At 45.9% G+C, this 16,190-nt stretch overlaps 1 protein-coding gene across 1 annotated transcript in view; it reads right to left on the bottom strand.

Moving 5' to 3' along the window:
• The window catches only part of PTGIS (prostaglandin I2 synthase), a 1,239,217-nt gene that overhangs the window by 145,182 nt on the left and 1,077,845 nt on the right, over positions 1-16,190 (bottom strand). Inside the window, exon 8 of the mRNA XM_078651848.1 lies at positions 2,255-2,436. Coding sequence (XP_078507974.1) covers positions 2,255-2,436 — 182 coding nt within the window. The remainder of the gene's footprint in view (positions 1-2,254; positions 2,437-16,190) is intronic.

The following is a 16,190-nucleotide window of genomic DNA, read 5'->3' as shown; positions in this document are numbered from 1 at the left end:
TTGTGGTTAATTTATGAGCTACAAGCAAGACTTCCTCCAGTAGACAGCACCTGTGATCTTTGATAAATCACCTTTTGTCCATGGACCTAAACCCCCTTCTCTACAAATAGGCCCAACACAAGTGCCGAGAGCAGTGCAAACAACAGGATGTTTATATTCGCACATTGTATCCAGATGACCACGTAGCACAGCATTTTCCACCAACAACCCAGGAAGTTGTAGTCTTTAAATTAATTAATTGGACATAACTAAAAAAGTTCAGTTAAAAGAAGTCCAAGACTGGCGCCTAGTGTCCTTGACACATTGCAGCTGTTTGGTAGCCTTACATTAATTTAAGTAGTGTACACAGGTAATACCACGCAGTGCCACATACTTAAACGCCACATAATTACACTCTACTCAATGCAACATAAATACACTCCACATATTACCACTCAGTGCCACATAATTACACGCCCCATAATAACACTCTACTCAATGCAACATAAATACACTCCATATAATACCACTCAGTGCCACATAATGACATGGCACATATTTACACTCTACTCAATGCAACATAAATAGACTCAACATAATATCACTCAGTACCACATAATTACACTCTATTCAATGTAACATAAATACACTCCACATAATACCACTGTGGCACATAATTAGAAACCACATTATTACTCTATACTCAATGCAACATGAATACACTCCACATAATACCACTCAGGGCCAGATAATTACACACCACATAATTGCACTCTACTCAATGCAACATAAATACACTCCACATAAATGCACTCTATACCACATACCACCAATCAACATAAATGCCCTCCACACCATGACACAATTTCACTAAGCATAATTTCACTCAACACCACAGTTCCAGGCCACACAATTCAACTCCATAAATTTCCAATCCACACTGCATAATTACACACCAAACAACATATTTCAACTCCACAATCCACAACGTACCTCCAATCCACAGCATATAGCGTCACCACCTGAGCACCAAACATCATTCACCACCACCATTTTGCATCAGCTTACCACCTAAGCATCACGTCAGTCTGCCCTTGGAATCTGGCATCTGTTGATTCTCCCCTAGTGTCCGTCCGCTGCTCGTGTTCTAATTAAATAACTGTTTTCCAAACTCCACTCCCCCGTTATTTTTGTTCCGTGCCCCCATAACAAAAAACATTATAGCTAACAAGAATGAGAACAGGCAGGAAGAAGTTGCCAGCAGTGCATGTACACAAAAACTAGAAGACATTTTTTTATGTTAAAATCTTTTTTTAATCAGGTTTTTCAGTTGTATATAATGTCGTCTTCGTTTGTATAAAGGTAACAAAAATGCGTAACACTTTTTATTATTACTTTTCAACATAATGCACAGCAGCCACAATGCTCTACAACATAGCCAAAAGTTCTGGCTAAACACATAAGGTCCCAAAGGCGAGACCTATTGGCTATGCCAATGCTTGTTAATAATACTTTGACACGTTCTTCCTTAATATAGGCTGCCTTCACATAATGTTTTGGGATTTCTAATAGTATCTTGTGCATGCTTTGTTTAGTTGTGTATGGATAACACTTGTATTAAATGTTGTTTATGCAAGTGCACCACTGACATTATTACCCCCCTTTGATGTGATATTAATGAGCTATTGTAATATCTGGCCTGCAGTGGCAATGTATTTGTGGACCTGATGTGTACTTTTCTCTCTTTGCATGTTATTTTATTGCGAAAATCATAATAAAAAATATAAATAAAAAATCAATATGTGCTAAATGACTAACTAGTACGTTTTTTTATGGAATAGAAAAGTAACATGTGTTCGATCCAGATAAGTATATGGCTTATTTTAAACTCTAAGGACATCTTCATCAAACTTATCACCATGTTAAAACAAAATACTATGCACCACATATTTTCGAATTCTCAGCAATCATAACAACATGGGGACCGAGGAAAAGATAATGGGGTACATTAGGAAAAAGCATAAATTGATACAATGTTAGAAGCAGTCAGGCCTAATCAATCGAAAATCAGGAGCAATCTTGATAACGGTAAATGTTTCTTGTTAATCTGTTTTCAAATAATTTCCATTAAATGTATGAAAGATTTTTGTTTGCAAAAAAAAAAGGCTTTGGCCCATGCTTTTTACAACATAATGCAGTCTGGCACATTATCAAAAATGAAAGTATGGCTAACTCACTGTCACAATAAATAAGTTTGCAAGTGCCAGGTCATTACCTCAGCTTCCTCGTAGATTTCCGGGTCCATCTGGGGGCTTAAATATGGAAAGAGCAAGAGTCTGTCTCCTTTTCTAAGGGTGTACTCTTTGCCACTTGCCATTCTCAGGGGCATGTCTTGCATCACTTCTCTGGAGATGAAAGGGGCGGCTGTCAGGCGCAGTGTCTCGTAGAACACACTGTCTGCAGAAAGAGAAAAATAAAATACAAACTTTATGCAGTGGACACAGCAGAACCAAGCAACCGTGGACGAGATCAGCATTCGGGCTTGAATGTTCTAAATCAAAAAGACTCCGTAATCAGCACAGAAGTTGAGTCGATGGTTGAAGGTCTATTCCTGTCAAGGGCGGGACTTAATTACTTTCTATTGTGAGAAGAAAAAGGGAAAACCCTAAAAATTTTGTGAGAAGGGTGGAGAAGGGTTCTCTTCATTCTATTCTATTTTATTCTATTCTATTCTATTCTATTCTATTCTATTCTATGTGTCTTTTATAGCGCACACCTGCCCAAGAGGCCTCCTGGCACTGACACATGCACATCTGCAAGACCTAAGCCAGCCATGCTGGAGTTAGAATAGATGAGTCTTTAGAAGTTTCCTGAAGGACGTTTCCGGCTACGTTCATTTTAGTTTGACAGACAAGGCATTTCACAACTTGGAGCCAGATAGGAAAAGGACCGCTTTCACCACTGACTTTCCAGACCTTGGGCATGGTCAACAGAGAAGAGCTCTTGGAGTGAAGAGATCTTGTTGGCACACATGGGCAGACTAGTCTTTGTATCACAAGAGACCTTTTCCCTGCGTTGCTCAGTGGACCATGCATAGGGCCTTGAAATTGATTTTTTTTTTGGATTGGGAGCCAGCACAATGCACCCATGGCTGGGGCTTCTGGATGGTGTTTGGGGATCTTTAGGGATACAAAAGTTTCCATGTGGAAAAATATTTTCCCTGTGGAAAAGAAAAAAGAAGATTTAGCAATTCTACTTGACTTTTCAGAAGATTTCAATATTACAGCCATCATTTCCCATTAGACGGAGAGCTGGCATTTCTGGAAAGGCTGGTGCCTATGGACAAGGGCATAAATGGTGAGCATCATTTCTTTTTGGGACATTCCAGTGAGAAAATGTTGAATGCGCTGGACCTTGTTATTAGAAATTCTTTAGTGGAGCCAACAATATTCTAGACTCTGCCCAGGGTTGTAACACTGGCTCCTGCAGCCCCTGCGGCAAATGTGGGCCCCACGCCCCAGGGGGTCCTTCATTCAGCCTAAAGCCAATGACTATCTATGAAATATAAAACAACAAAAGGAGAGGCAGGGAGATTAAGGAACACTCTCTTGGTCCCCGGTTATCATATATAAACAAAAGAAGAGAGGTTAAATGTGTCTCAGAAGCCACAGAGACGGAGCCATGTAAAGAAGGAGTTTGCACACCCAATTTGGGTGGATAGGAAAGCCCTCACACACCGACCTAGTCAGTGTCATGCTTCATCATAGGGCCCCACCTCAGAGGCCGAGTGCCTCTTTGGTGTGCTACGACGCCAGAAGACTGCGGAGCTGGTTGTGTGAGTGGGCGTGCAGTGAGGAATATACATAAAAAGTGTCTAAAGAGTATCTCAAAAAAACTTTTATTAGTAGATCCCTATGACACGGTTAAAAGGTTCCTATGTGTCTGAATTTACAGCCAAAGGTAATGGTTTGGTTTAATTCAGAGATTACGTTAAGTCAGTCAACATGTTTCAGCCTTTAAAGTGGTGTTCATTTACCTAGGCATTCATCAGGACTAGTGTGAACCCCTGCGGTATGGACTCTCTAATCGTCCACCCTAACCTGGGGACGTGAAAGTGAAAAAGTTAAAATAGTGATAAAGCGCAAAAATACAAAGGAGGAAGAGCTAATAGCCCGTTCCAAAAACTCCTGATTTAGGAGTGTGTCTGCACCTGTAAAGGAAAGAAACACAGACAAACATAAAAGACATACACACAATTAATGGTAGGTATAGGTCAATTCGTTTGTCCAGAGCGCTCCAAACTGTGGCAAAAATAGTGTCAGCAAATAAACACTAAAGTTATCACCATCCATATAAACCTATAGGGATGATACCACTAACTCTGGGAAGTGGAGTGGCAAATGAGTGCTTAGAATACGCTAAATGGCTAAAGGGCATTTTAAAAAATACGAATAAAAGTACTCCATAGGAAGGATCAATGGACAAAAGGTCAGTGACCCCACCGAACAGTTCGTAACCTCAAACCGTTATCTCACTTTAAATTATGGCGCTAGCTGCACCATGGGTCTCGGGAGGGGGGTAGGAGCGTACCTGGCACACCCTGTAGAAAGAAGGCAGAGGTTTGAATACATTAGGATAGGTGTACTTAGCTCAATCGTGTAGGTCACGTTGTATGGAATCGTGTCAGGAACTCACGCCCTCAACGCTCGCCACCCGCTTAGGCACCTAGCTTGCCCTCTGAACCAGACCCCGACGATGGAGAGCGGGGCCAGTTAGTGTGTTTAAAAAGCATTCATCGTCGTTCCGTGCACATCCGGGTGGGCGTGGTTAGGCCGGAGCGAGGCTTGGACCGCACCGGTCAGACGCCGGTGGGAGTGGTCGTACTGAGATTGAGGCTTGGTTAGCAGCGGCCAATCAGAGCAAGGAGACGGATGTTGCTATAGTGACCGGTACGCTACTTGCTGACGGAAACAAAGATTAAAGCTTTATTAAATCAAGACACCAAGATAGCAAAGCCGTGCTGCAGCCTAGAGACCCCATGATCTAGTGAGGGGAAAGTGCTGCAAAGTGGATTACCCTGGGTCGGCTTGGTCTAGTTGTTGGTAGACATAAAGTCCAGAAGCCGGTGCAAGGAGAAAGGGGCTGATCAAAGTAGTCATAGTTCGATCCTGTTTAGTCACCACACAGCTATGCAGGGGGGAAAAAAAGGGGGGAGAGAAAGGAACTCGATCTGCATAAATTCATAAGAAAAGCAATGAATTAGGATCAGCCTGCAGTAATCAGGAGTTCTGCAGTCCACTAATTATCTCAGTACTGTGTTCCAAGGGATATCATCGTTCAGTCCAACTAGATTGGTTCCCAAGCGATAGATCCAACGTTGTTCTTTCTCAAACAGCCTGCTTGTGATGTTAGTGGTACCAGTGATTACCTCTATAATGGTCCATCTCATGTCATTGGTCGTATGATTGTTTGACAGGAAATGTCGGCTCAACTTAGTCGTTGTTTTTTTGCATCTAATATTGCTCCGATGCTCACAAATACGCTGTTTTATTTTGCGAGTGGTCATGCCTACATATCGTAAGGCGCAGGGACAAGTGATTAGGTACACAACATTAGTTGAGTTGCAATTCGTGTGCGACACCTGAGTCCAGATCTTCCCTTGCTCTAAGTTGAGTGTTTTTGATGCCTCCGTAAGGTGGCACACACTACAATCTGTGCTGGGGTAATGCCCTATGACTGGAGGTAGACCCCATGCCTCCGTGACTGAACGGATTTGTGGGGGGATCCTTTCTTTGGGGCGAGTGTGAACCAGGGCGTCTTTGAGACTCCGGCCTTTCTTAAAGGAAAAAAGAGGCTTCTCCCAGTCTTTTTTGGTAGATTTAATGATGTTCCAATGCTTGTTTATGCTCTTTTTCATGACGTTGGACAGACTGCTAAAAGTGGTCACACATGTGAGTGGTATTTCATCTTGAGTGTTGGTTTTCCCTTCCAACGGAGCACATCTTGGCTGATTTTGTGCTCTCTTGAAACCCGTATAGAGAGTTGAGGCTGGGTAACCTCTATCTTTCAATTTTTCAGTTAGTCCAGAGGACTGCTCTTTAAAATCTTTTAGAGTACTACAATTTCTTCTCAGTCTTAAATATTGCCCGTATGGTAAATTCTCCTTCAGAGGGCGGGGATGGAAACTGGTGAACTCTAGTAAATTGTTTTTAGCTGTGGGTTTGTGATGGGTTTTCGTGGTTAAGCTCGTACCGGAAACAGAGATCACTACATCGAGAAATATAATTTCAGTTTTACTGGTGGTATGTGTGAACCTGAGGTTGTGGTCAAGGGTATTGATCCATGTCAGGAATGATTGAAGGTCACTATCATTCCCTGTCCACAATAGCAAAATGTCATCAATGTAACGCTTCCATAAAAGTATGGAAGCTGGGAATTCTGCAGATGCAGGTAAGATGTATTTAGACTCAAAATCTGCCACATAGAGTCCAGCTACACTCGGGGCAAATGTACTGCCCATAGATGTACCTTAGCATTGGAGGAACAATTGATTCTTGAAGGAAAAATAGTTCTCTTTGAGGGCTATAGTGGCGCACTGGATTATGAATGATTTTGGTGTTTGGTAATTCCAGTCAATTGAGTTAAGTGACTCCTCCAGGACTCTGATGGTATCGTCCCGGGGGATGCTCGTATAGAGACTCTCAACATCGAACGTCACCAGTGTAATGGAGTTTTCTACAAAGGTGATGTCAAGTAGGAGCTGTAATAAGCTTTTGGTGTCTCTCAGATAGGTTGGGGTCGACTGCACAAGTGGTTTGAGAAATTGATCACAAAATCTGGATAAAGGTTCCAGGAGAGAACCTATTCCTGATACTATAGGTCGTCCAGGGGGAGGGAGCCTATTTTTATGCATCTTGGGCAGTATGTAAAAGTATGGAATCACATCACTACTACTGTCCAGAAAGTCTGCTTCATTTTTGGACAGATGGCCTCTTTCTTCCGCTTGTCTCACTAGAGCGGTGATCTTCTTGGTTAGATTCACGGTGGGATCCATAGTCAAAGGGGTGTAGTTCCTGTTGTCTTGTAGCAGGTCCTCACAGACCTTGTCATAATCTTTGGTATTCTGTATCACAATGCCACCTCCCTTGTCCGCTGGTTTAATGGTTATAGCGGTGTCATTCTGTAATTGTTGTAAGGCCTGATATTCTGCGCTGGTAAAATTGCCAAATGTTCTTGGATTCTGGCAGGACTCCAGGTCTGTAAATACCGCCTCTTCAAAGGCGGTGATGGCCGCCGGCACGGTGTGCGGAGGGGGGGTGAAAGTGGAGTTTAGTCTCAGGCCAGTGTCACCTCTACGAATGGACTCATTCGGATCTGTTTTGCCTTCGAAAAAGGCTTTCAGCTTCAGCTTACGGAAGAAAGAAGCAAGTTCACAATGCAGTTTAAATTTGTCTGGTCTGGCTGTAGGGACAAACCCCAAGCCTTTTTCCAGAACCTGTGCCTCAATAGGTGTTAGTATCCTTTCTGAAAGGTTGGTCACTAAGCTTACACTCCGCTCGTTCCTGGTTGCGGGTTGATGCTGCGGGTGTGATTTGCTACAGAGTCTTCCTCTTCCCAGGACACCCGGTTGTTGCCCCTCCTTCTCCCTCTCCCTCTCCGGCCGCTCTCTAAAAAAGGCGGTCGGTACTGGTTTTGGAAGTTCATGGGAGGCATAAAACCTGGGTTCCAACCCATGAATGGGTACAGTGGTTGTTGGTATGGGTAGGAATGGGGTTCCATCCCCATCTGACGTGGAGCCTGCCATTGTTGATGTTGGTTCTGATATCCTGACCTGCCCCTATTGTTCCTATTGCCACAGTTGCCTCTCCTTTTAGTTGGATTGAATGAGCCGTTGCTCGACCCGCTGCTGTTTGAAGAATCATCATCCGAATAATCGGATTTGCTCGCATTCTTTGTTGGGGGGGCATAAGACACTTCGGAGTAAGGATAAACCTTCTCAAAATCAATTTTTTTTTTATCTTTTTGAAATTTAGTTGCCTTTGATTGCATGAGATTGTCTTTATACTCATTGAGTTCTTTGTTTAACTCATCCAACCTTTTCTTATACCCTGTTATTGTGGCCTTGAAATGAGATTCTGTTTCTCTGATTTCAACCATTAGTGCTTCAGAGAGTCTGAGCGCTGTTTTTATGATTAGGACGAGCCAGTCACGCGTGCAGTGCCACGCGATCATGGCCCAGTCCTTTCTGAATGTCGCATCGTTCAGAAAAATGCGAGGGGCGTTAGTGACAAGCAGGCCCCTCGGTGCTGTGTTAGAAAGAAGGTACTGTTTCAGGATGGGACCATGTAGAATGGTGCGGATGTGTTCCCGTTTCTTCTCCGTGAGTGTTTCCCACTCAGTGGTATTTGCTATGGCTTGGGATATGTGTGGGTCTGCGAATAGTGATGGATCAGACATGAGTGCCTCTACTTCAGATTCAGAGTAAGTCAGGCCCAAGTTCGTCATGGTTACAGCCAGGAAAGGAGATAGGAGTACGTTGTTAAAACAAGCAGTGGTGATGGGAAATTTCACCACGCCAAGGGTAAGAACAAACTCTCACAGCTGTGCGCTGCTAGATACAAAACAACAAAAGGAGAGGCAGGGAGATTAAGGAACACTCTCTTGGTAACCTCTCTTCTTTTGTTTATATCTATGAAATATGTCTATCTCAAGGGCCCCTCTCTACATTCTGCAGTTAGGCCAGGTCTATTTGCTTTACTCCTCTGACTCTACCTTTACATGTTTTACTCTGACCCAACAGTCTTCTGATTTGTGGGCTTTCCACGTACATTAGCAGATGTAGCTTGATGACACAAAACCCCTTATGAAATTTGGAGAGTCACAAGAATGTCCATTTACCTCTGTCTCTAACTCATGAAAAGATGAAGCACAGTAGGCTTACTGTGAACTTGGCATGAGAGGAATCCTATAGTCAAATTCTGTAACTAATAGGTGCAGGCCAAGTAGAGCAAGCTCCCCTTCCTAACAGTTGCTAGACAAGTAGAGAATGCATGCAGGACACCAAGGGCACACCTCTCCAAACTACAGGTGCAGGACAGGGAGAACTAGTTACTATTAACTATAGTTGCACAACAAGTACAGCAAGCATCTCTAAACCTGTAGGTGCTGGCCAGGAAAAGTAAATTTTTTTATTTTTTCATTTTTTCATTGGCCTAACGGCTAGGGCGCTCGACCTCGGACCTGAGTCTCGGTAACGACGCCAAAACCTCCTGTGATTCTGGGCAAATCACTTAATCTCCCCGTGCCTAAAATGAAAGTAACTGGAAACGTAAAATGTAACGTAACTGGAAAAATATGTAAAGCGCTCTGATACCTGATTCGGTTCGGGTCTAGTTCGCGCTATATAAAACTCTGCAAAAAAAAAAAAAAGGCGGGTATTGGAGGTGATTTTGAAGCAGAGTTTAAGAAGCACAAACAGGTATGTTAAATGACAATACAGCTCCTTTTAATCACAGGAACAGAGCTACACTCCATGAATGAGAGAAGATAGGATAGGCACACTTAGCTTTTAAAAAAACAAGTTACTTACCTTCGGTAACGCTTTTTCTGGTGGATACAGTATCTGCCTGTGGATTCCTCACCTTTTGAGTTACCCCTGCACCAGCATTCCATGTAAATTCTTTTCTTAGCTCTCTCACATCAACCAAGACATCACAATAGCACGGCTCCGCTCGCGACTCCATATGACATCATCAGAGCCAAAAGAAGACCTCGTCGGCGTGCTGACATCAGTTCCACCCATTTTTTCATGCTCTCAAGGCGAACGGCTGGACCCACAACATAATACAAGTATACACAGTATACAAAATATATGCACAAATACATACATACAAATACAAATACATATATAAAAAGGAAAAGCCTAAAACCAAAGTATTTCCTAGCAATAAACTGTATGGTATATAAATGACATATAAAAAAATAACAATGTCAAACAATCAGAAGTTTTTCGGTATAAGCAGGTGGAAAACAAGGAGGCGGGTGGGTCAGTGAGGAATCCACAGGCCGATACTGTATCCTCCAGAAAAAGCGTTACCGGAGGTAAGTAACTTGTTCTGATGGATACATCTGCCTGTGGGTTCCTCACCTTTTGAATTGAATCCCAAAGCTGTTCCTCTCTTGGAGAAGGGTGTCCAACCGCCTATACCAAAAAATCTTGCAGCAAAGAGCATGCAAAATGGCTGTCCCTCCTAACCTCCAAATACAAGAGGGGGCGCGCTAGAGTGTCGGCTGCAAGATGGCCGCCACATAGTGAGGCTCTGCAAGCTGGACGGACAATCTGACATTAATTCAGCACACCCGGCGACCATTGCAGGCCTCAATTGCCAGGGAATGACACCTGACACATCTGGCAGAAAATATCAACGGCAAGTTTGATGGACCAGATTGCTTGGGCTGAGTAACAGAGGAGAGGGAGCGGAGCGGAGGGTGCCGCCTGAGGAAGCAAGATGGCGGCCCTGTGATGAGTAGAATGAGTGCGGCCTAGAGCTGGCTTTGTGCGGACGCCAGGGAGTGACCTGTCATCTCGTCGGCTCACAGCTCTGCAGCCGATAGAAGGGGGAGACAAGCAGTAAGGATTGACGCCATCACTCGGGCAGTTCCGCCATACTGATTCTCTTAGATCTCTCCGCAGCTTTCGATACGATCTCCCACATTAAGCTAGCGGAGAGACTATCAAATTGCGGAATCACAGGAACTGCCTTAAAATGGTTGCTACACTTCCTGTCAGGAAGAACACAAGCGGTTACGTTAGGGCCTTATTCTTCGGCAAAAATGCCTTTAGAAAGGGGGGGTTCCTCAGGGCTCTTGTCTGAGCCCCACCCTTTTCAACATATATATGGCCCCTCTGGCCCAGATTGTGGAACAGCTGGGTTTTAAAATGGTTTCATACGCCGACGACACTCAGCTGTTGTTCACGATCGGGAAATGCCCAGAGCAAGAAAAAATACGCTTTGCCAAAGGCATGAGGCTGATTTTAGACTGATTCACGACGAATCATCTTCAATTGAACCCAGGGAAGACTGAAATTATGCTGATTGGGAAAGCCCCAGACATCTGGACGGATGACTGGTGGCCTGAACAACTGGGCTCTGCCCCCTCCCCTAAACTTTCTATAAAGAATTTAGGAATAAAAATTGACCGCTCCCTGTCAATGAAAGATCATATCACGACAACGACCAGCACATGCTTTTATGGTCTCCGACTTCTTCGTAAAATACTTCCTTTTATACCCATCTCCCATCGCAAGACGCTAGTACAAGCTATGATAACTAGCTGGTTGGACTATTGAAACGCCCTGCTGGCAGAAGCGGGGGAGACTCTTCTGGCGAAACTGCAAATTGTCCAGAATACAGCCGCTAGAATGATTTTAAATCATCCGGCTGGCTCGCCATCAGTTCCGCTGCTCAGAGAACTGCACTGGCTTAGTGTTAAAAAGAGATCCTTCTTTAAGGTCTGTTGCCTAACCCATAATGCCCGTAATGACAAAGGTCCTCGTTATCTACAACATAAACTGGTTAAACTTAGTCCCAGTAGGACACTTAGATCGACTTCTCTGCACCTGTTACAAGTTCCCCGAATCCGGCTGACTCGGACTGGAGGGAGAGCCTTCTCCTATCTGGCTCCCAGGTATTGGAATGGGCTCCCCCTGGCTCTCTGATCCATTCCGCATTATGACACCTTCAGTAAACAGTTGAAGACATTTCTGTTTTAAAAATCCTATCTATAATCTTCCGACAGCAAGTAGCCCAGTCTCTAGCCAGCGCCAAGATGCCCCAGGGTGAGTTGCGCGCTCTGTAAATAAAAATACAAAAACAAAAATACAAATACCTACTGTCAGCCCGCAGAGGGCGGTCCCTGAGCGGGGCACTGGCCCCAGTGAGGTGTGGAGGCCGTCTGGAGGACTGACTGGAGAGGCAAGCGGCTGAAACTGGGTAGCCACAACAGGGTCTGAGTGGAATACAGAATCCCCAAATTCAGCCCTGCTGATCCCCCCTGAATTGAAGGTACTGGCCTGTAAGGACCTGGGGTGGAGGGAAAAGCGAGACATTCACACATTCCAGAGGCAAGGTAGGAGCAGCAGCGGGGGAGGGGATAGACGGTAGCTGTGAGTGTATGCCCTCCTTCACTCTTCAGGATACGAGCAGTGGGAGCCACCCCGGGGGAGGAACAGCCTACGCTCATACCTGAGGCTCACCCTGCGTGGTGAAGCAGATGGTGGCCATACAGGAGCGAACTGCAAGGTGAAGTTAAACAATCCAGTCCTGCTGGACCCTGTGGTAGGGCCCTGCTGGGTATTGTTACGCGATGGATAAAATTGGAGGAGTGGAGAGACCTGGTTGGGCACCCCCCTCTCATTGTGCTGGTTGCTGAACAAGGTGACCAAATTCAGGAAGGGGTGGCATCGTGCTGGGGTGGCCAGCATTGTGAGTTCTGGGGACACGGCTTCAACACCTGACTAATTGGAGGCAGGCCCACATCAGACACTGCACTGGCCCACCAATTCGCGCTTCCATCGACACGAGGAGGAGGCCGCCCATGCAGGGAGGCTCTTTGGTGAGCCACGCCCCACAAGACAGGGACACTGAAACAGATACAGTTGCCCTGGCAAAGCACACTCCCTGAGGAGTGGGAATGGAAGTGCACCATGGTTAAAGCAGGCGCAAGGCAAACAAAGATCTCCATTTAACATTGCAAGACCCTCTGAGGGTACCCTCCCCCCCAGACGAGGAGCCATCATAAATAACTATGAATCCCACATCCTTGCAAGAACAAAATATCCCTGAAATGTTCACGGATGTAAAGCAATCCCTTTTGGACATTGATCTCAATATTGGTTCTATGTTGGATCGCCTGGACTGGCTCAGGGACAAGGTATCGAATCACGATGAATGTATTGTGGAGGTCAAACAGCGGACCTCTGCGCTAGAAGAAGATGAGGGAACCGCCACTCACAAGAAATTGCTTCGGATGGAAAAGGTGCTGGGAGTCATAAGGAACAAGAATGGAGACCTCGGAGCTAGGTCACGATGAAATAATCAGCGAATTCTGGGAATTCCAGAGACCACAGAAATGACCCGGCTCGAGGACTATGTTGAAGAGATGCTCCGACCCTTGTTTTGAGAAAACTATAGGGACCATGATGTTGTACTACATAAGGCTAAAGACCAGCAGGAAATGAGATATCAGGGCAACGTGGTTTCATTTTTCTCTGACTTCACCTTGGCCGTCCAGGCCGCCAGGAGAGAGTTTGTGTCGATAAAGAGGCTGCTGCAGCAGCAGGAGATCAAGTACTCTCTGCTTTACCCTTCAAAGCGCCAAATCTTTCATTCTGGTAAAACCAGGTTCTTGACAGATCCTAAACTTGCTGCCAAATTTCACGTAGTCTCAAGCATTCTAAACCAACCGCACTTGCAGATAAAAGCTCAGCGAAAGATGACCCTCTTAGCGAAAATGACTGAGAGCCTGGACGAGCACTATGAAGCTTGCTGGGCTGGGCTATTCATGGCTTAGCAGAGACAGGTTTCCTCCTGCTTTTTATTACAGCTGACTTTCCCCCATACAACAACTACTAAGGAACTGAACATGTTTGCCCGAATGCTTGAGAGGCTCCCCTCTCTAGTGCTTCTCATCCAGCCACCCAGCATCCAACCGCTGGGATATGCTGAGCCCATAGTGCTACCTTCTGGGACGAGTCTTATGTTATTCTAAACAGTTGGCAACCTGCTGCCTGTTCGGGGTAGAGGTAACACTTTTCAGCCATGTTGGGCAGCTGTAGTGGGTGGGGGTGTGGGTACTTCGGGTGTTGGGCAGGTTAAAATGGCTATAATGTTCTCTCCCCCCCCCCCCTTCCCTCTCTGGCCTCCTGTCAACATGAGCTAGGGGCAGTCATGGGACTGGCACACAAAGATCTGTGTGATTGCATGCGTGGGCGTGACTACTAATAGAGTGACCACACTAAAAGCAGTAATGTGGATTGTACGTGGCCTGAATGACTGCAGGAAGGTTCGACTGGTTGCATCGTACCTTAACCATCATGGTGCAGACATCTGCATTTTGCATGAGCTGCAACTGTCGGGGACCAGCTGTGCGCACCTGTGGGTGGGTTGGATGGGGGAGGAATTTATAGCGGGCTACTCAAATTATGCTAGGGGCACAGCCATCATTCTTAGGAGGGTGCTCCCATGGCACACGCGCTCCACGCTCTGCAGCCCTCAAGGGAGAGATGTAATGGTCGCTGGGGTGCTAGGGGGTCAGCCGGTCAGGCTGATATCGGTCTATGGCTCAAATGTAGATGATCCACACTTCTTCAGTGAGGTTTGGTGTCTGACTGAGACACTGGGCCCCTGAGATATTTTGTGGGTATGGGGATTTTATAGTAATATAAGATCTGGCAAAGGACAGATCGGGCGGATCCCGCCGGCCCAACCCGCGGGCGGCAGAACAGCTACAGGCCCTTATGGAGGACCATGTGTTTGTAGACATTTGGCATAGTCTACACCTACACAGCAGGTAGGGCACATCTGTATCCACAGCAGGACCCACCTGGTCGAGGATTGATTACTGGCTAATGTCATGGATGTGGACACATGGGTGCATACCACCACTCACCTGCCCCTACCCTCTTAGACCACGCTCTGGTGCTGCTCGAACTCTCGCTGCCTGGTGCCCTGGACTGGGCCTTCAGCAGGAGACTCCCCTCTAGCGCACTTCCGGTCCAGGTCTTGCAGGAGGCAATCCGGTCTGCCATAGTAGAATATTTTGAGATAAATGTCGGGTCGGTAGACTACCCCTACACGCTGTGGGAGGCATTTCAATCCGTTATCAGAGGCAAGTGCATAGGCAGGCAGGCAGGTGTTCTGGCCTCACTTAAAGGGGATCTCAAATGCCTTGAGGGGGAGATACAGGTTCTTGAGTCAGAGTACTTCATAGTGGGCTAATTAGTGACCCTAGGACCAATCAAAGAAAAGGTGGTGGAGTTTGAGGAGGCAGTGCATAGAGAGACACACTATCTGGGGAAAGATACACACGCTCGCCAATGTGGCAAAGGAGATCGAGCTGAGAAAACACTGGCGGGTCTCCTAAAAAAAAACAAGGGCAAGAAAATACATTTGCGACTTATGCGTTGATGACAATGGATTAGCTGCTGGGCAGGAGGCTGTACAACCAGAAATGCTTGCCTTCTACTCCTCGCTATATGCCGTGCGCCATTCAGAAGCACACCCCGATTTGACTCCCTTCCTTGACTTGATTGAACTGATATAGCTTAGTGATGACCAGCGCAGATACCTTGGTGAGCCATTCTCAGAGGAGATGGTGTGATCCGGGCCATGCCTGGCGAGAATGATACTGGGTTGGACGGACTCACATCCGCGTTTTAGAAGGAATTTGGGCAGCTTCTCGCACCCCACCTCCTTAACATGTATGAGGAATCACTGGAGCAGGGTACTCATAGAGAGGCGTTAATTGTAACCATTATCAAACCAGAAAAGGACTCACAGTTATGTGACTCCAATAGACCACTATCAATGATTAACCTTAATAATAAAATTCTTGCAAAAGCTGCTCCCTCTGCTCCCCACGGTGCTGATACCTGACCAGTATAGTTTCGTCCCTGACAGGGGTGCTTCTCATAATCTCCGTGAGTGGCAAACAGGTCCAACCGAGGAAACCCCCACATCCGGAAGATGTAATGGACTACCTTCGTGGTATTGCCGACTGAGACTGTCCACATGCACATTTAGCACCCCGGCCACATGATTTGCAAACACACAAATCTGATGGCCCTGAGCCTAGGACCAGAGTCCCAGAGCCTCTCTGCAGAGATGATACAGCCCTACCCATCCCTGTTTGTTTATGTACCACCTCACGGTAGTGTTGTCCATCAGGACTTGAATCAACTGACCTGGAAGGGAGGGAAGAAAGGCCTTGAGAGCCAAACGTATTGCCCGCAATTCCAGAAGGTTGATTTGAAGCAACCTTTCCTCCGGAGACCAAAGACCCTTGATCTCCAGATTCCCCAGATCAGCACTCACCCTAGATTGGAGGCATCTGTGATTACTGTGGCCACTGGTGGAGGAGGTTGAAAAGCCTTTCCTTGAGACAGTTTGCCCAGCACACTCCACCAAGATAGCTCTGCTGCAGTGTCTCTG

Source organism: Lissotriton helveticus, chromosome 7, assembly GCF_964261635.1.
Source record: "Lissotriton helveticus chromosome 7, aLisHel1.1, whole genome shotgun sequence".
Classification (NCBI taxonomy): domain Eukaryota; kingdom Metazoa; phylum Chordata; class Amphibia; order Caudata; family Salamandridae; genus Lissotriton; species Lissotriton helveticus.
The sequence above is the reverse complement of the archived record's forward strand: the minus strand, read 5'-3'. Positions and strand labels throughout refer to the sequence as shown.